Source organism: Meleagris gallopavo, chromosome 26, assembly GCF_000146605.3.
Source record: "Meleagris gallopavo isolate NT-WF06-2002-E0010 breed Aviagen turkey brand Nicholas breeding stock chromosome 26, Turkey_5.1, whole genome shotgun sequence".
NCBI lineage: Eukaryota > Metazoa > Chordata > Aves > Galliformes > Phasianidae > Meleagris > Meleagris gallopavo.
This window is the reverse complement of record NC_015036.2, coordinates 3535113-3556339: the sequence shown is the minus strand read 5'-3', so window position 1 is coordinate 3556339 and position 21227 is coordinate 3535113. Positions and strand designations below refer to the sequence as shown.

At 48.0% G+C, this 21227-nt stretch overlaps 1 protein-coding gene across 1 annotated transcript in view; it reads left to right on the top strand.

The window, feature by feature from the left end:
* SORL1 (sortilin related receptor 1) overlaps nucleotides 1-3399 on the top strand; it is a 29702-nt gene extending 26303 nt beyond the window's left edge. Inside the window, exons 42-47 of the mRNA XM_010723653.3 lie at nucleotides 64-228; nucleotides 982-1156; nucleotides 1364-1470; nucleotides 1627-1819; nucleotides 2120-2332; nucleotides 2944-3399. Of these exons, the coding sequence (XP_010721955.1) occupies nucleotides 64-228; nucleotides 982-1156; nucleotides 1364-1470; nucleotides 1627-1819; nucleotides 2120-2332; nucleotides 2944-3011 (921 nt within the window). The 3' untranslated portion in view covers nucleotides 3012-3399. The remainder of the gene's footprint in view (nucleotides 1-63; nucleotides 229-981; nucleotides 1157-1363; nucleotides 1471-1626; nucleotides 1820-2119; nucleotides 2333-2943) is intronic.
* The last annotated feature ends 17828 nt before the right edge of the window (nucleotides 3400-21227 follow it).

The window sequence follows — 21227 nt, the reverse complement described above, 5'->3', positions numbered from 1 at the left end:
AGGGCTCGGGTTTGGCACCAAAGCCTGAAGGCACCACACTAACTGCTGGGTCGTCCCTTCAAGGTCCGTGTGATGTCTCCCTACCAAGGGCCACCGTCTGATTACGTCGTGGTGAAGATGATCCCCGACAACCGGCTGCCCCCGAGGCACCTCCATGCAGTGCTCATAGGCAAGACCTTCGCCGTCATCAAGTGGGAATCTCCCTACGATTCTCCTGACCAGGACATGGTAGGACCTCAGAGCCTCCTCCTCTTCCTTTGCACACAAAGCCCCGATTCACAGACAGATCCCGGCCCCGTCATCGACTTACCCCTCCTAAGCTGGTCCCCAGGCTTTAGCAGCAAAGGTTTAAATCTTTCTGGAAACGGTAGAAACTCTGACAAGGCACAGGCTTGCATTGCATCTCTGCTCATTGATAAATACAATCTGCAGTTTTCCTTCTGCCCTTATCACAGAATCATTAAGGTTAGAAAAGACCTCTCAGACCACCAAGCCCAGCCACAGCCCATCCCCACCGTGCCCACTGACCGTGTCCCCAGTTGCCACATCCCTGCTGTTCAGGAACACCTCCAGGGACAGTGACCCCCACCACCTCCTTGGACAGCTGTGCCACTGCATCACCATCCTTTTGGAGAAGTTTTTCCTAACATCCAACCAGAATCTCCCTTGGTGCAAATGAAGGCCTTTACCTTTTGTACTATCACTAGTTACCCGGGAGAAGAGATCGAGCCCCTCATCTGGGCCACAAGTCCCAGCAACTGCATTTTGTCTATCTGAAAATAGCCATCTCAGGCAGGGCACCAGCTTGTCCAGCAAGGGGCTCAAAGTCTGACTGTCTGCCAGGTTTCTGTAGAGTACAGGCATGGCTTAATGCCATTTTTACCACCCCAGTCTGATGTCCTAACATTGCATGAGATTGCTAGTGAGTCTGCAGGAAAGTGAGATCTGTCATTCACTGTGCCTGCCTTTTCTCCCCTTCAGTTGTATGCTGTTGCAGTTAAAGATTTAGTAAGAAAAACAGATAAAATCTACAAAGTGAAAACACGGAACAGCACGGTGGAATACACCATCAAGAAACTCGAACCAGGAGGCAAATACCACGTGATTGTTCAACTGGGAAACATGAGCAAAGAATCCAGCATGATGGTTAACACAGGTAAAGGAAGAAGTATTGATACGAAATGCCATCCTACTCTAAGACCCACCAGCAGATCCTATCAGCCAAACCCTCCCCTCCAGCACTGTGCTGACAAATAAAGGCGCCCACCCCTTTTGGAAGTGCCCCCCTTGCTGCTTCTCAACCAGAAAACAAGTAGCACTCCTAACCAAACCTAACCCTCCTGCTGTTTTCTCTCATTTGCAGTTCCACTCTCTGCACCGGATGCCTTAAAAATTATAGCAGAAAATGACCACATTCTGCTCTTTTGGAAGAGTTTGGCGTTAAAGGAAAGCAATTTCAACGAGAGCCGGGTAAGGGGCACTCTCCCCCATCCTACGGGCAGTATTTCATTAATGCTGGGAGCAGAGTTGCTTGCAGGGCTCCCGACATTACCCTGTAAATACAACAGGATGCTCTGCTCTCTGAGAGTCCCTGCTGAGCTGTGTTGTTGTTTTTGCCCCACTCAGGGTTACGAGGTTCTCATGTTTGACAGCCTGGTGAACCGCACGGCCTATCTTGGGAATACCACTGAGAACTTCTTCAAAGTTTCCAACCTGAAGACTGGTCACAACTACTCCTTTGCAGTCAGGGCCAGGTGTCTGTATGGTGGGCAGATGTGCGGGGAGCCGGCCACGCTTCTCTACGATGAGCTGGGAGCTGGTAAGTCACTGGCACAGCCCCCTCTTCCTCCATAAACACTACTAACAAAAGCCTCAAAAATAGACCCAACAGGAGATGGTGAAGTATTATACAGATGGCCACTTGGTGGCTTTGTATCCTAGCAGGTCTGTATAGAAGAAACCATCCTGAAGTCGTAGGATGGAAATATTAGCAAGTTGGATGCATTTGGGTTGGGTTTGTTCCACAAAAAAACCACGCCCTCAGGACACTGCACAAATAGCAGCAGGAGAAATGTCGTATCGGTTACAAGTGGTGCTTCCCTGCCTCCCTGCTCTGTAGGTGAAGACTCCTCTGAATCTAAAATAGGCAGATCCACTGACGTGGCTGCCATTGTGGTCCCCATCCTGTTCCTGCTGCTGGTGGCCCTGGGGGCTGGTTTCGTGGTGCTCTACACGAGGCACCGCCGGCTGCAGAGCAGCTTCACCGCCTTCGCCAACAGCCACTACAGCTCCCGCCTGGGCTCGGCCATCTTCTCCTCAGGAGACGACTTAGGTATGTAGAATCAAAGAGTCGTACAGTCATTGAGGTTGGGAAAGAGCCTTAGGATCATCAGGTCCAACCATCAGCCTAGCATAACATTTGGGGTCATGCATTGGGATCTCAGGTACTCCAGATCACGACCTAAATCCTTTATGATGCTTTGGGACGTCTTTAGTGTAAAACTCCTTATGGGTTTGATCTGATTCTAAGAGTATAAACCTATCTCAGGGCGTATGTTGTTAGCAGCTTCACTTAAACACCCCCTACTAATGAAAATTCATTAAATCCTGGGTATCACAAATACAACAACCAATAAGAGCAACATGCTGATGCACTACTTTTGGGGCCAGTTTTGGGACCGATTCAGCTGTGTCCCACAGAATCATAGAATCGTTCAGGTGGGAAAAGACCTCTCAGATCCCCAAGGCCAACCCCACCGTGCCCACTGCCCACCTCCCTCAGTGCCACATCCCCACTTTTCCTCGTCACCTCCAGGGATGGTGACCCCACCACCTCCCTGGGCACCTGTGCAGTGCAGCACCACTCTTTCAGAGGATATTTTTTTCCTGATATCCGACCTGAAACCAAGGGCAGTGTAAAAGAACTCCGGGTTTGTTTTCCAGGAGATGAGGATGACGAAGCTCCCATGATAACTGGATTTTCAGATGATGTCCCCATGGTCATCGCATGAAGCCCGTTTCTGACTGTAAAAACCAAATGGTGTAAATATTTTATTTGATAAAAATAGTTGATTGTTTATTTTAAAAATGCACTTTGAGTTGCAATATGTTATTTTTCTATGGGCCAAAAAATTTAAGAAACACTTTGTAGTAATCGACTGTGAATTGCAAACTAGTTTGGTTTAGTAACAAATTGCTTTGATTTAACATTGATTTAGTCTTACAAGGCTATGCTTGCTGGGCATGCTTTTAAGTCTGTGAGATATTTTCCGTTGACTAAATTGGCTACTCAATTTATTTTTCTAAGACGAGAATAAATTTATTTTAAAAAAATTCAGGAGATTATATATGTAGAGAGAGATAAGTAATATAGTCCCTGAAGGTTTTGCTTTTAACTTTTAAAAAAAAAAAAATCCTTTGGACTTTGTTTTATATGAAAGAATTTTTGTTGTGTTAATTTATTGGGAAATCTGCTCGAGAACAGATTTCTGAAGCCGTCAGACGTTGTACACATTATTGTGTAGAACATGTGCCACTTTATCTTGCGAGGCAGTAGTATCTTGGCATCCCCACCATTGTTCTTGCCATGAGAATAGCAGTCCTTAGTTCTACATATTTTTCCCCTCGTTCAAAGACAGTCTCTCAGCAGTTGCCGACCTGCTGGCTGTGATGTAATCAGTCTGTAATTCACGTCAGTGTGACAGATTTCCACCACCTGAGCACGTTGTTCCCAGGAAAGCTTTCCCTGTGTTGCTGCTCGAGGTGTGAAGATGTTGGAGGGATGGACAGCTCTGCAGTCATAGAGCTGCAGGTACCACACATCTCCACCCAGGCTTTTGCTTTCCTTCATCACCATTTCCTACAAGTAGCTGCGGTTGCACCTTCTGCTTCTGGATAACATATCTATAATATATCCCTGTCACTCATCGTGCCACACGTGCTATAGACATAATACTGGCTACAGAGCAGTAGAAATGTCTCTTTCCTGTTGTTGAAGTTATTGTTTTGGTGAATCTCCCCTCCAATCCCACTACTTGCCAACCCAAGAGTGCGATATGAGCGGGTGCCCACGGCTCACGCTCGGCCATATCCTATATATGCAAAGCCCAGGAGCTCCGTGCCAGTGCAAATAGAGCACACTGTCTTGTCATACCTGTTCCTTGGTTTAAACCAAAAGTATTTTTGCTGTGTAAATTGCAGTCTTCCTACGGATGAAATGAGAGAGGCCAACTATGTTTTGATACGCAACCGACCCGTTTAATTTCATTTACAGAAGATGTATGAAGCGTTGAGGTTCTGTAGGGTTTGATATACTATAGAAATACTGACTCTATTTTTAATTACTGGTGTTCTCATTCCCAGTGACAGATTTCCTCCCCTAGAGTTGGGACCAAACCACAACCAGATTTTAGGAGCAGCAGCGAGCTGGCCAAGTTGCAATATTTTTACTACGTTTGAGGGTCAAGTGCTGTTCTTGGGCAAAATTCTTGAGTAGATCGACCCAGCTTGTATATCTCAAGTTGTCTGAAGTGACAGCTGTAGGGAGAGCAGACCCTGACCCAGAGGCAAAACGATCCTATATAGACATAAATCAGAAGATTTATTATATTTCTGCAGGGATGGGGGAGGCTGAAAGCAGAGTTAAAAGCGTTGCATCCCTTCCTCGTTAAGCAAATATTAATTCTGGCACTGGTATCCGAGAACTGCAGTGTGGTATCCCAGAAGGTGCTACCCTCAGAGAGTGAGTAATGGGTAAATTCTGCTGCTCTGCTCCCCTGGGGAAAACTGCTTGAGGGAGGGCTGCAGAAGGTGGATGCCAAAGGGGAACCTTGAAGCCACTTTGCATTCTGCAGCAATCCCTTGGCTGGATGCTTTTGGCTGGGATGGGTCACCTCTGGCTGCAATGAAAGGCTCCTTTGTGCTGTGATGCTGTGAGTGCTGCCAGGAGGCGGTCTGCTGGAATACCATATTCCAAAAATGTCCCCAGGGCAATGCAGGGAGGGCTTGTGCAGTGCAGCCCTTGCCTTTGTGCAGAGCTCCTGCACCTCTGCTCGCTGCACTGCAACATGTGGGGCACTCCCTCACTGTGCAAAAATCCCCTCTGTGATCTCAGCAAAGCAACTTTACAGGGCTAGTGTATTTTATATATAAATAGAGAAGTCTAAGCTCCAGGCAGGGAATGGGCAGGATAGATGCAATTCTGGGCAAATTGTATATTTTTATGAACTTTTGAAGCACGGAATCTTGTTCACAGAGATGTATATGGGGTGGGAGGGCTCTGGTGTACATGCGGTACATGGATGTGGATGCACATTTTGTTCCTTTCTTTATTATTATTATTATTATTATTATTATTTTTCAGTAGCTTGATGCAATGGGACATGAATCCCTTTTCGGAGGCCAAGGGTGACCTGATGGGAACCCAGAGAAATGTTGGGATCTATAAGGAGAAAAAGGGTGTGGGAGGCACAGGGGCTGGGAGGAACTTCTGATACTCGTGTTTGAGCCCACTGCAGATGCTGGCTGATGTTCTTAAGTCCATTTGAACAACAAACTGAGGCTGTAAAGGACCTTTGTGTTCTCAGGTCAGAGTGGCAGTCACAAAACGTGAAATCTTTTTGTAGAGGCAGACTTCAGCAGTTCACAGGTGGAAATGTAAAACTCCATTCGGGAGAGACCCAAATAGCATTTCCCAAAACAACTTTCAATCTCCTTCAAATGGACTTCAGAACGGACAGGGTACCATGGAGTTATTTACTCTGGGATCCACAGAGCTCCTGGTACAGCCCTAACAGTGACAGCCCTGGGGTGGGCTCCAAGCAGCCTGGGGTGGTCTGTAGTAGCATCCACTTCTAATCAGGTTCCTTGAGTGATGTTTAATACTGTACTGTTTGAATTGCTACTCTGTTTCTCTCTCTCTCTTCTTTTTTTTTTTCTCTCCATTCACTGATTTCTGCTGTGTTATTATTGCACAATTTTGAAGGAATTTTTTGTCTGTTTCCTTTTTTTTTTGCTTCCCTCCCTCCCCCCCTACTTAATAATAAAAATGGACTGGGTAAATAAAACAGCTCCTGGTTTCCAAAATCATTATCGAGCCTTTCACGCAATAAAAGGCAAAGCGTTCCCCTGAACCAGCTTTTTGCATCCCGTTCCCGTGCTGCACAAGATGCCACTGCTTTCCTATCGCTGTTGGCAAGCACACCTGACACCCCAGCAGCTACAGGCAAAGCAGAGTTACGACTCACAGAGAGGTAATGAGCAGGCAGCACTCTCTTCACACATACCTCATGCTTTAACCTACATAATTAGAAAGGCAACATGTGAGCACGGTGGACGTCGCTGAGGCATGCAAGCATCTTAAGTGTTGCACTTCATTAACGTTTAGCTTAAGGCAACGTTAACAAACAGCCTTTCCTTCCTCCCCCGTTGCTTCCTTCCTCATGAATGAAGCTGACTTTTCCCTGTCGTTGCTGAAACAGATCGCTCCCCCTGGAGGTACGAGAAGTGACACCTCGTTCCCATGCACCCACTTCCCTCTCCATGGCAGCCAGGTGCATGGTGAGGACAGACATCTCCAGCTAGCACCCTGATGGAGCTGTGGGTGTCCCTGTTCTTTGCAGAAAGCTTGGACCAGGTGGCCTTTAAAGGTCCCTTTCCTCAAATGATTCCATGCTGCTATGACTGCAGAAGCCCTTCCCAGCGGGGGTTAAGCATTTCACAAATAGATGCACTCTGATGTTGAGTGAGTGCAGCTGAAGGTCTGGCTCACTGCTCCTCTTTTGAGTAAGCAACCCGAGTTCCTCTTGCCAGACTCCTAAACGGTTATGTTTAGCCTTTCTCAGCAGGAAAGATGAGGATATTTCACAGCAGAACGCAAGCTGGAATTTAGGATGGGGAGCCAAGAGCTCCTAGATAGCCCAGCCCCTCCTTTAAGGAGGGAAGGGACGGTCTGTGGGAAGGAAAGAGCTAACCATCCATGCTAACCATCACAGCCCTGCCACAAGCTCCTCAACCTGCCAAATGTGGGACACAAGAAAAACGGCAGCCCAGGCTCTTCTAGGGCACGTTTCTTTCTTCCCTGTGAATTATCAGCACTCAGAAGCCCACATCCTCCAAATCCTCATGGCTGAGTTCACCCAGTGCCTGGAAGCATTGCCCTGCCCAGGTCCTGACCTCCTATTTGGTGTGAGCACCTGCCTGGGGCTGCCTGGAACTCATCCCATTGCTTCCCAGATGGAGGATGATGATGACTAGACAGCCACGCAGGGAAGAAGGCCAGGAGGACAGCCAGTGAATGGAGACAGAGCTGAGTGGCAGTCAAATAAACACACCCTGAAGCTTGCTGCCACCTGACACCGTCTGTGCAGGAGGGGAATGTGCTTTAGGGATGGAGAGTCAGAGGAAAAGGTGGACAAAGTGTGGCGTTCCCATCACCCAACTTCACAGCTCCAGGAGCCAAGGAGAATGTTGACTTTCCCTGGATCTCTCTATTGCCTGTGGAGGGAAGCAGACACCCTCTGAGAAAGAATTCACAACCTGATCCAGCTGCACTCAACATTTTTTTGGCACGTTTTCATTCCCATCTCACTTTGAGAACGGCTTCTTGAGCACTTTGCATTACCCCAAGCCTGAGAACCCAGAGGGTAGCAGCAGGAGAAGGAGCTGGGGCTCCTCTTGGTCTCCCACACAACACATCCAGGCCCAGAGGTCCCTCCTGCACCCAGGCAGAGAATGGCACCGCAGTGATGCTCTCAGCAGGGCTGTCCTGACTGCAAGCATCCTTCCTGGCTCTGTGAATCCCACAGCTTCCCTTTCCCCTACGGTGGTGAGCTCTTTCATAAAGCCAGGAACAGAAGCCCAGAGGCCAATTCCCAGTTGTTTGTTTTGTCACAAGAGCAGCTTTATTTTTAATCCAGTTCCACTTCGCAGCAACTCCTAGCCAACATGCCGATGTACCCAGGAAATGACCGCGGCGGGCTCTGAGCTCCTCAAGACAATGGTGTGCTTGGCTCCTTCCTTTGGATCAGCACCATCTCCAATGTACTTTTCCTCCTAAACTTATTTAACCTCGCAACCAAGAGCCGCAGCGCTGGTGAGCTATTTGTTTCGAGACCACATCTCCTGGGAGAATAGGCACAAAGAACAGAAGGCAGCCCGGAGAGATGGAAGAGAGAAAATTGAGAAAGGGATTCGAATGCATTGCCCTTGGAGACCATGCCAGCGACCTGCTAGAGCCCAGCCATCATAAATAAACAGGCTCCCTTTATTGTCTCGCCAGGCCGGCGAGCACCGTAATGCTTGAGCTGGCTCCAGCGCGTGGGTCCACCACCAGCACCCGCCTCTGTGCTGCGCTCTGAGGCAAAACAGATGCTGGCCACTATGTGCCCGTGCTTTTCTGATTCGAGTGAGGCTGGGGAGAGCTTTGTTAGCGCTCCCATAGTGCAGAGCCAAGATCCTGGTGAGGGGTGACAACGCCGAGCAAGCAGGGCTGAGACCTGCGACCGCGTGAGCATCGCTCTGGGGATTTGTGGCATCCCATCCCAATGCTCTGCGGTGCTGTGAGCCGGGGTTGAGGGCACAGCTGGGGGCAGCTCCCACCCCCCAGCGCCCATCCTTCGCCTTTAACCTCTTCTGCAGCCTCAGTCCCAAGCGAGCGCGCTCACAGCCAGTCCCGCTGCCACCCACATGCAGTAGATGGCAGCAGAAGCTTTAGGCACCGACCACCAAACTCACCATCATTCCTCCCCCCGCGCTTTTTTCCCATTTTTTTTTAAAACTTTTTTTTTTTTTTTTTTTTTTTTTTACTTTTGGTTGGCCTCAAAAATTATTAGTTCCAGATGAGCTCCTGCCATTGTAATAGTCCATTTAACCCGATGTACTCTGCGCAGAGTCAGTGCAAGTTCAACTGCAGTGCTCTCGCATGTAAACCACGCAACAGAGACAGATTTCTGCACAGCTTTGGGCACTCTTGGTGGAAACACAGAAGGTTAAAGCTGGTGTGCACGGTCCGGTGTGGGCCACGCTGGCACCTTGTGAAGAGAGCAGAGCCGAGCTCCCAGGTCTGAGCTCAGGGAACCTCAGCTCTGTGCTTCCCTTTGAAGATTAGTGCTAATAAGCCAAACCAGTGGGTATTTGGTTTTATAAGGAAGGAGCGTTTCAAGTCACGTACGCCGCTATTGTTGGACACAAAACATGCACTGTCTCTGCCCGTGGTGACTCTGGTAACTGCTCCATGCTTGTCTTTTGTTGGGATTACCTTTATTTTTGCACTGTATTAAATTCACCTCCCTCCACCTTTCAGGCCTGTTAAAATTGCTGATGTTTCCCATGGCTAAGGGATAAGCATGTATAGTTATGAAACCTGGTTGTGCTATTTTACCATCACATTCAAATTTTATGCCTTATGTGGGTTACGTATTCAGAAACGATAATCACAACTACCAGATTTCTCTCCCACTGGAATAATAAGTACATCCTATATAAACAAGCTTTATGCAAGAGGTACATTACACGATTTGTTTCTCATAAATGAAGACAGCTATAGCAAAACACACGCAAAATTTCACACTGTTTGCTTTTTTAACTCACTGTACATATAGTCTTTAACCTGAGGAGCTCCAGTACTCTGAATGCCTCCATTAAGCCCAACCACTGCCATGCTGGAAACTACATTTAGCGTTGTTCTGTTGATTCCTTCTAGATGGATGGGCTTGGGGACCAAGCTGCACGCACTGAACTCCCCTCTCCCCAGTCAGGATCATTTACAGAAGTTCTTCCATGCAACCTTCCCAAGAACAGCTAGAGAACAAGCATGCTTAAAACCCAAGCCCTTAGGGAGATGCAGCCTCCATTGAAGGCTGAGATTTTCCATGGCATTCATTCCCAGCAAAATGTCCAAGCAGGTTTCACTCCATCATGGAATCACGGAACCATTAAGGTAGGAGAAGAACTCTCAGATCTCCAAGCCCAAGCCCAACTTGTCCCACCATGCCCACTGACCATGTCCTTCAGTACCACATCCCCATGGTTCCGGAACACCTCCAGAGACAATGACTCCTCCACTTTCCTGGGCAGTTGTGCCAATACCTCAACACTCTTTTGGATAAGAAATTATTTCTGTTAACCAACGTGAGCCTCCCCTGGATAATGACTGCCTGTGGAAACCTGTGTTCCTGCCATGTTGATCAGCATGATCTTAAACAACGTCCCGTGGTTTTGTTGGCCAATATGCAATGGATTAAGCCCCAGACCCACACCTTGGTGAGCCCTCAGTATGGGCAGCCAGACACCATTAAAAAATCAATCACGCCAGGCTCCAAAGCTGTTCTTTCACTGCAGAACTGGACAGAAGCAAGCCATGGCTCTTGGCTCATAAAGCCCTAGTTTCCCATGGTATTCCCTCCCAGAGGACCCAAAGGGAACCCACATGCACTGCAGAAGCAACGGGACAAACAAGAGTGTGACACCACCCAACCATTCCCCGGGGGCCCAATTCTCTCAGCTCTCCCCTCGCACCCAACCCACAGTGGGCACCGCTTCCTTAATGGCCTTGGGAACGTGCTGGTGACCAGCTCCAGCAGAGGTATGAATAGGTGCTGAAGCAATTCAGCTTTTCCCAACATTGTTTCAGCTTTGGTTGCTTATCAGCTTTCCATCTCTCCCTTTTCCTTGTTCTGTCCCCCTCTCCTGTGCAGGCTCCTTTGTTCCTGTGTTTACAGTAGCATCGATTTACTGTCAGAGAGCAGCGCGGCCTTGGAGTAAAAAAAAATGCTGCTTCTCTTGTGAGAGGTTGGGGATGGGGACGTGGCCCCACGCAGAGCTGTGCCTGCCCTCCTGCCGACCACACGGCTTGTGCTGGGGACAAATCTGTGCGACCCATAGCAGCCCTTGGGCTCTGGGTAATGGACACAGGTGTGGCTGTGTGCTCACAGGGAGGGAAACTGAGGCACACAGAGATGAAAAGGAAGCGAGAAATGACAGAGAAACCCGGCTTTTCTTATGGCCAAAGCATGGCCTTTTGCTCCTCTTTCCACCAGCCAAGACCTCCAGGCTTTGGCCTTGTTTTCCTATTTCAGCTTGATAGCATTTCCTCCCTACAGCCGAAACTACAGCACGTGTTGCATTTCATGGTGAGAGCTGTTTGTCCTTGATCCCTTCCAACGCCACAGTGACTGCTTTTGGACTCAGAGCCCCTGGCACACTGGAGCTGGGCATGGGGCAGCCCCGTGAGCAGCTTTGTGAGGGCTGCAGCCCACATTGTTACTCTGGTTCCAGTTTCCTATTGCCCCTTCTTTCCCCAGCTCCGTTGCTTTCACATGCTTTTGTTCAGCTCTCCTGTGAAAGGAGGGGTTTGAAGAGGTGACAGGTCTGTAAATATATAGCATTGTCTGCAGCAGGAAAGAAAAAAAAAGGATAGAAAGGAAGAAAGAGTGATGGATATACCCTTCCCTCCCCGCACTTGGGACAGATGAAGAAAGATGGCAGATAATTGCTCTTTATTGTGCCCTGGGTTCACCTTAAGATGAAGAAAGCGATAAGATTTCAATTAATGTCATTTAAGATTCCCTGCAAGCTGTCCCATTCCTTTCTTGGCTTCTTTCCTTCTCCAAAGTGGAGGTGCTCAATGCTGCCTTTGTACCTCAGGGACCTCCCCAAACAGCCACGTCCTCACCTGGCGAGCACTGTCAAGGCGGAGCAATGCTAATCCAGACCAGATGACAACCCCCAGCCCCTCTCTCAATTTATTATAGGGCAGGGTAGATAACATCCTTCACTGTACAGAGCAGGGATCATTTTCCAGCTTGCCCAGGAATGAGTCGAGAAGTTTCCTAATCTGCTTCACCCGCTGCAATACCCATGCATAGGAAGCACCAGGTCTGGGTTTTGGTGCAGGATGCACTGCACAGAGCCTGGGTGCTTCCCTGGGGAACTGCATGGGGAACTGAATGGGGGAATGCACCCCATTCCTAGGAAAGAGAGAACACAGAGGGCTGAGGAGCATAGAACTGGCTCCTTGATGAGTAACATCTGTACACCAGAGAATGAAATATTCATTACATATAAAATGAAATAACCAGGGAAAGGGAAAAAAAAGGGAAGGGGAAGTGAAAAGGGAAACAGAGAGGGAAAGGAAGAGGGAGGGGGAAAGGAAATAGAAAAGAGAAAAGGAAAGAAAAAGGAAAAGGAAAAGGAAAGAGAAAAGGGAAAGAGAAAGGAAAAACAAAAGGGAAAGGAAAAAGAAAAGGAGGAAAAAGGGAAAAGGAAAGGGAAATAAAAAAGGAAAAAAAGGGAACAAAAAAAGAAGAAAGAAGAACAAAGGAAAAGAGGAAAAAAACCCAACAATCAAAGCTACCTGTGAGATTTTGTGTAGTAGAAACACTGTAATTTAGATCTTATCTAAAACCAGAAGAAAGTATCCAACCACCACGATAGTCCAGAACTAGACTCAAAATCTTGAAATTATCCGCACTGGTCACTTCATTTTCACAATGTGTCCTCATTCAGAACATCTTTCTTTCTTACTGTGCCTTTTTTGGGAAAAAGTTTGACATTAAGAGTGGCTCCCGGCTTTCACAGACTGAGTAATTCAAGTAAACGATCTATTTTTTAATTTTTTTTTTTTTTGCTAGTGAAGAAAACACCCCGCCAAGCAGCACAAATAGCTGAAATTCTTGCTTTCCCCCCACAGATACACTAATGTTTATTGTTCCCCAGAGCATCCATTCTTGCTCCTCTGCTATATATACCCGCGTGACGTTTCCATATGTTCCTTCACTCAGCTCCCTGGTAACGCAGCGCCCTGCTGGGATCAGGGCAGGGGGAAGAGGTGAGGATTTGGCACGAGGATGTGACACCGATGCCACTGCACCACCAACCTGGCTTTCATTTCCCAATGGAAATTATGTGAGATGGTTGCGATGGGGAAAGGTGCAGAAGAGACTGTATGGTTCCGAGCTTTGAACACGTGAAGTCTTGCCAGACTCAATGCGACTTTCATTTTGGATATTTTGAGCCCTAACACATGTCTTTGGAGTCTAATTAATTGCCTTTCCTTTTCTTCACAAGACTCCTGCTCAGCTGTACCATGCATTGAGTGGTACATACAGAGCTGGATGCTCCCTGCAGCCCCCGGGCTGAGACATTGTTGGTGCTGACTGGAGAAGAAAACATCGCCTTCAGGGCCTTACAAAGTCATTTTTCTACTCCCAGATCAATAGCAAAGCATTGCATTTACCTGATCTGCAACAGCAAGCGGAGTACAGGCAGCGACAAGGAAATTGCAACTTGGCCACACACCATGCAGGAGATGCCCAAACAGGCAACAACACAAGGCTCAGAACTTCGGACTTACAGCGACTGTGTGTTCTTGCCTTTAAAATCCTTCACCTCAACGTCTAATAGGATTTTTTTTTTTCATTATGAGAAGTTTTTCAAGACAGGAAAACCATTTCCTGTCCAGACCAGACACCGACTTCCTGAATGCTTTCAAGCAGATCATGTAATCTTATGCCCCTGTTTGTAAAACGAAGATGATCGACTGCTTTTGTCTGTCTTGTCCACTTAAACTTACACGCTGTGGTCCTCAACACACGCACGTGGCCAGGCATAACTGTGCCCTGAGCTCATATAGCACTGCGGCAGCACTCATAAATAATGAGAGTTACGAAAGGAGGATTTACAGTAATGCGTCAGAGCAGGGAATGACAAAATTGCATGGGTTTACTCTAGGTTTACATCAGAATAAACAAGCCCAGACTTTTGCCCTAATGCTGCAGGAAGGCTTTGGCTCATGTACCCGCATTCCCTCTTCTAGCCCCTCTTCCCCCATCACTTACACGGAAATTAATTTATTTTTGACTGGTGAAACAGCACAATCAAGATGCTGGAGATGGATGGGGACATGGGGAAGGGGACAGCAGGGCAGTGCCACCCCCATCTGGCTGTGCACAGCTATGGGACAGCCTTGGTGTGCAAAATCCTCACTGAAAACACATCTGCTGCAGGGAGAGGAGAGCTTCAATGGTTAACTGAGTGCTTTGAGGCTCCGGTTGCACAGAAATGTTAGGAAAAAATTGTATTTTTATTTTGTCCCTATTTGTTGGACACGGGACACAGATGCAAATGCTCTGAAGCTGGAATGGGCGCTCCTGGGCTGGTGTAAATAATAGGTCCAGCTCTGCAGTTGGGGTCTGCATGGCAACCCAACCATGGAAAGGCATGTCATCAGTGGCACCCACCTCTCCACAGGCCCCATGGCACTACCACAGAGGTGGCCGTGGAGGGGACTGTGTGCCGCTGCGGAGCTTTGTGTTGGCACGATGGGGCGCAGAGGCTGGAATGATGCTCCAGGTGGTGGATGTAGACAACATCCACTAAAAAAATCAGGGGAAATCACTTCTACCTGTTCCATTTCTGCGGGCAGAAGGCAATCAAGCCCTTATATAACCTATGTTGGGTGAGTGAGAAGCGTCCCTGCTCCGAGTGCCAACCTGAACAGACGGCAGCGTGCTGCTAATTGCTCCGACCCACGGCCGGTCCATTAGGGCAGCATCAGCTGCCTGCACTGGGGAAGGTTTGGGCTTTAATTGCACCCGTGCAGCACTCTGAGCCACGGTTTGCTCCGACACTGCAAACACATTAATTGTCCCAGCCAGCAGCTCCTCTGCTTCTCATTTCTATGCCGACTGCTCCGTGCTGATTTGCTGCCTGACAAACCCCCGGCAGCCAATGGGCCACAGCTTTGCCGTTCACGTCCTAGCAACAAGGCCTGTTCCAATCTCTCTCCAGCAAACTGACACCTGAAAAATGACATCATGAAGAGCGGGGCGGCAGCGGGGCCAGGGCGCTTTTTTCAGCTGTCTGCTGCAGAGTTCATTTGAGGTGTTCCAGTCTCGATCCTTAAAGCTACACCACGCAAAACGCCGCCTGCACTTTTCCCCTTTTCCCCCGGCCGCGGATGTGGGTTAATGCTTCCCATCTCCACCCTCTCCCTTCCAACCATAGGACAAACCCCAAACTGCTGCCGCGTGAGCAGCCCTCGCCGCTGTGTCACCGCTCCTCCCTTTGCCATCTCCATACAAGCATTGGGAATCGCATATTTCCGCCCCATGTCCGATCCCACCCGGGGAGGTGCAGCACTGGGAGATGCCAGCCGCACGCCGAGGTTGTGATCCATCCCTGAAAGGGTTCAGCGGTGCCACACACAGCTCCTCCGCGCAAAGATCAAAACCTTTCGCTTGCTTCCTTGCTATCATTTTTAATTAATGAAGGCAGAAATGCCTGCAGACACGGAACAGGGGACTGAACGCCCTCCCTGTCTCTGCGCTGTATTTTCTTCAGAGGGGGGGAAAAATGGCAAGGAAGAAAAGCTCTGCTCAGCAAAGGCTGCAATCAGAGCGGCTCCAGGTGATGAGAGGCTGTGGTTATTAATTTTCAGAGTGCTGTGGGGTGTGGGGATGAGGGGGTTACAGCTCAGAACCGGTCTGCAGTTTATGTAAAATATTTCAGGGCATTGGAAAATAGACAGCGGAGAAAATCCCATTCCAGATGATTCAAAGGCACAAAGACAATGGAAGAAAAGGACTAAGTTCAGCTCATTTAAATGTTGTTAATTGTTCATTCCCATAGTGAGACAGCTCCTTCTGCAAACGAGAGAACAAAACCTTTAACATTTTTTTTTATTATTAGCGCCATGCCAGAACTGAAATGAACCCAAATAATCTTAATCACTGAATGGTACTTGCTGTTTTATGGCTTTTTAAAGAAAGCGGGAGAAGAAAAAGAAGCAGAGCCGCAGATAATGCAACGCTGGCACAAAGAGGGGCTGGAAGTCACTGCAATGTGCTCCCAGCCCTCTTGGAGGTCTCGAGCACTGCTAGAGAGGAGCAGAACGGGAAACGAACCCACCCACCCTTCAGGGAGCAAAGTTTCGTTGACTGCTCACTGGTGAGAGCTGCAGTGGGGTGCCTGCACCTCCAGCTGTAGGCTGCAGGGTGTCAACCACTGCGTTTATTTATTTTCCTGGGTGTTTATACAAACAGCATCTCACAAGGCAGCAAATAGTTGCAGTGGAGCCCCGGCGCTGGCTGGATTTCTGGCTCTTGACAGCAATGGGTGCTGGCAGGCTGCCCGTGTTCCTCGGGGCCTGCTGGGCTATATAAGGCGAGGGGAGAAAGGAGAAGGGGCACCGGGGGGAGAAGCACTGCACACATAAACGTGGACACTGAGCGGAGAGAGGGAAAAGCTCATCTAAATGCCATTTGTCATAAGCAGCGTGAGTCGGGGCAGTGGCTGCCATGCTGTTTTTGCACCATCAGCAGCAACGTCGTGTGGAAATACATGCCAGGTATGGGCAATTTTCTAATGAGCAAACCCTGTGGTTTGCCATACCCAGCCCTCACACCTCCTGTTTCATCTCTGGGAGGAATCCCTGGGTCTCAGAGATGGGATGGGACTTCTGCTTGGGTTCCCTTTCCCCATTGGGAACAACACTAGGAGCAAGGAGCACACTCATGGCTGTATTCTCCCTGAAATGCCACCAAGATTCATCCCCCTGCCTATGCAGGCTGCAGCAGAGCTCAGGGCTCTGCCTCTTCATTAAGGACCTGACCATCTCAGTTAGTTTTCTACTGTCTACCGCTCCCTGGTATAATGGGAGTGCATTGGATACTGCAGATCACCAGGCTCCCGAAGGAATTGCTGTCATTAATATCTCCACACATCACGGGCAAAACATTTGTTTTTGTCATTAGAAGAGGCTGAAACACAACATCCCTGCGTGCCCAACAGATTTTGCCCTGATGCAAAGCGTGCTGGGGGAAGCAGCACAGCATTCAGTGCCTTTCAATGGAGTTTGGAACAGGCCCCTCATGCAATATGCATTTAGTCATACAGTGCTCACAGAAAAGGATCCTGAATGAGACAAAATATCTAATCAAGTGCATTTACCCCGTGCTTCAGTCACCCACCTGCACCAGGATTATATTTGATAGCATGCAAACTGTACCAGAGTTTTCTCTATAGCATCAATCACGACATTATGCTGCTGCATTCTGCATCGGTTAGGGAAGCAATTTATAATTTGAGATGACTTCAAGTTAGGAAGCAACTGATTACAGAACTTTATAACTCCATGGAATTACAAACCCACGACTTGAGTGAATCATGTGCAAATTTAAATTGGGCATCATTAAGATGGCTGCCATATCCCACTCTGGATGTAGTAAAATGAGCGAGCAGGAGTTGTGGTGGATCTTTATGAATGGAAATGTCACCCGAAATACATCTGCAGTCCCTCTGCTTGCCAGCGGAAAGGTGCTATTTAAAAAACCTCACCACACTGCCATCCTACGGGGGTGGCCTCATTTTGTGAAGATGAAACATAGATCTGAAACAGAGCAGGACTGGGAGGATCTGGGGGAGCTGCTGGCTCGTGGTGGGCTGGGTGGAAATTCCGCTCCTGCTGCTTAAAGCTGCTGGATTTGGGGCATCAGATCCCAGCAGTCGTCACTCTCCTTACCCTTGTCACTGGCTTGCCTGAGCTCACACTGAAGAGGAATTGTCTTGGGCCACACGTATGTTGGCTGCTCCGAAAGTAATGCCTCCTATTTATTTCCATGGAAATTACCATAAGTACAGTGAGTATAGTAAGACTATTTGATAGAGCAAATTCTCAGCTACAAAACACTGTTTTTTCAGCACAGCCACCACCATTAGCTCTGCACTTTCACCAGCAAGGAACGAGAGCCTGCATGTTGTGCTCCTAAAAGGCTGTGCCAGAGGAAGGTTCCCCACTGTCACTGTCACCGCTGCTGAAACGCACCACCCACCCCTCACTGTGCTCACATCCACTGGTTGGTCACCGTCAAATTCAGCAAACATCGATGAATGTCAGTCACAAAGAGTTGTTCACAAACTGCCATCAAGCATTGCCACGATCAAGGCTGATTGTGAAGAGAGGGATGATTATCTCTGGTCAGATAGGGCTTATGAAAGTCCAGTAGAGAGACATGATCAGATTTTTGAGTTGAATATCCGATTGCAGCTCTATACATTCCATTAGAAAATTTGCAGATCGTGCATTTGTGTTGACTGAAAATGGAGGCACAAATAAACAAAAAAGTTGATAAGGCTTTGCCAATTTTAAAACCTGTTCTCAAATTCCTTTTTCGAAAGGGAAAGCGCAGCTGTGCTTTTTTTTTTTCTGTTCACAGGACTGTGTTCAGTCAATGTATTAAAATGCATAAAATTATTTTCCATAACTTGAGTTATTGCTGCACAGTGCCCCATGTACTGGTGACCTACAGGCCACGGGTTGGATATGCCTGTGTCATTGCTTTTCATAACGACCTTAAGGAGATTATGTTCATTAAATGTGTGGACAACACAGAGACCCTCAGTGTACTGAAGGGCACAATTAGCCTTCAAAATGATCTGGGAAAACTGAGATCATCTGAAATGCCTGGGTGAAATCCAGCAGGGACGTGAGGACACCATGTCAGACATGAGCACTGGGAGGTGTGGTGAACTCCTCATGTGATCCATGGAAATCAAGGTAATTCCCATCTCACAGGCGCTCCAATACTTATCTCTGAGCCTGTGAGCACTCCAGAGAATACCATACCTGTTCCTGCTCTACCACCAGCCCCACAGTTTGAGCAGATTTTCGAATGGCATCTTTCCTCCAGCATGTTCAGGCACCATGCTGGATTTGTGCATCATGGACAAACACTTCAGGGCTGCTGCTTCCAAGAGGCATGAAGTGATTGACTCCCTTTATTTCTAAAGAAAAGCTGCTCTGCCCCAATCTTATGCCTTCACATGGTTGGGTACCGCAGGCATAAAGCAAAAAAAGGCAAATTCCAGATCAACATAGCTGGGTATCCAAGGACTGTGCTCCCGTTTCCCTATCCCACAAGCACTTTAATGGCTTTGGGGGCCAAATTAATGTGAGATCTGTTTTTTCTCAAGGCATCACCATCACCTCAGAAGTGAAATACCGTGAGGAGATCATAAACGTGTCCTTGAGGTGTAAAGGAAAGGCAGTGAAAAAATATGAGCGCAAATAAAAACACTGGCTGAGGCTGCACACCCTGAATATTAATATTTTTCCAAAATACTGCCTTCCTTTTCAGCTTAAGGGTATATTGCTTTATAGATAACTGTTAACTTGACACTGACTGATAAAAGCAATCACATCCTGGGGGTTATTCTCTTCCAGAGAATGCTTAAATAGCAATAATACTCATAAACAGGAGCCATCACCTGGGGGTAATGCTGCCCTGACTCTGGGCAGAGTGGAAAAAATCATAAAGCATAGAATCACTAAGACTGGAAAAGACCAATGCCATCATCAAGTCCATGCCCATCATGCCACTAAACTCCATGCAGTCCTCTTCCAAACCTCCACCTGGGTTGGTATAAAAGGAGGGAGTTGGGCGAGCTCTGCAGCCCCACATGCAAAAGGAGCAGAGTGAAAGTGCTGTAACTTTTGCTTTCTTGCTTGCTTTTCTTTTTTTCTTTTTTCTTCTTCTTCTTCTTTTTCTCCTTTCTCACAGCCTAAAAAAAGCCTGGCCTAGCTCCCTGTGCCAAGCCTGCCTCGAGTTTCTGTGTCCCCCCACTATTCATCCATGATTACATGCCCCCCGAACACCTGCGAGAGCTGCTCATAAAGCACGCATTCATGGGGCCTGGCAGCACCAGCATGGGAACTGCAGGCTACAGGGCGACAGTCATTGTATCTTCAGATAAAAACATTCTCTGAGCAAGGCCTCTGAAAATAGAAGCTGGCTGCAATTTCAGTTCGGCACCACAGGGTATTTAAAAAAAAAAATAATAATAATGGAGAAAAAGGTTCCTTCACCTCGGTCCCCTTTAAAGTCACTTGAGAGCATGGTGCAGTGCTGTTGGGAGCCCTGGTGCAGCAGCAAACCCTGCTTGGGGCAGAGGAAAGCTCCTGGCTGCAAGGTGAAGGGAAGAGGTGATGCCTGCAACCACTGCGATGAAAACAGCAAAAATAAAACTATGCCACTACTAATAAAAAGCATGGACAGCAATTTGGTAACTGCCTCTGCAAGAGGTAGGAATACTGACAGTAAAGCATGGGGAACTGACCCAGAACAGCCAGATAGGTGCATGGTGGTGATGCAGGCACAGCAGGATGCGTGCTGGCAGAGATCTGCAATAGATGCACAGGGCTTGGCCACCAGGGCTCAGTGCTGCTGGGCAGTGCCACCCCTCTATGCTCAGTGTGGGTGGATTTCTCTGCCATGCTCTGAAGTAGCAGAGGTATATCCATTGCCTAAAGCAGAATGCAGCAGTGCAATGTGTGAAGAGGATGGCTAAATTAACACCTTCTGGGTGGAACGGTTGGGTTATCGTCCTTGCTCAATTATAATTAGGTAAATCCTGGGGTCATGGGGCTGAGCTGTGCACACCCAGAGTCACATCCCTTGTGCCCTCCCCTCTCACCCCAGAGATGTCACCTGTGCAAAACTCAGTGCCTCAGCCCAGACAGAGGCAGCCCAGCAGTTGCTACTTGCTGCATCCCAGCCTGAGGATGGCTATTTTAAGACCTGTGACTCCTGAGGACGCATTAAATACATCTGCATTTTTCAAAATCTGTTCACAGATTCACTCGACTCTGACTTCTCAGGCTGGGGTTCACCTCATCTAATTTTTATTCACCTAAAAAATTCAACATCTTGTGTGAAGCAGCTATTAAACTCCCTCTCCAGTCAATGCAGAGGCATGGAGAAACCAGAGGGTTGTTTTTCCCATCCTAACCATAGGATACAAGCAGAAAATTGCAATACTCCACGGATCAGGACCATAGTAGCTGAACTTGAAGCTCAGGCTGAGCACTAACACTGCTCTAGCACAGCCCTGAGGAACTGGTTCCACCACAACCCTGGGAAAGGCTGGGCCATGCCATGCTGTCCCAGGTCACTCTTTCATCCCTGAGGAGGAGGAACCAGGAGACAGATAACTCCATGATCAGTGCATTAAGCTCATTAAGGTTGGAAAAGAATGCTAAGATCATCCAGTTCAACCACCAATCCATCCTCACCATGCCCACTAACCACATCCCCCAGTGCCACATCCACCCTTCTCTCCAGCATCTCCAGGGACATCACATCCTATACCCGATCTGTCACCAAATTCTGCCATTTCAATTCGCTTGCAATTCAAGAAAGTGGGAAAAATAACGTCTTCTTTCAAAGAAAGAA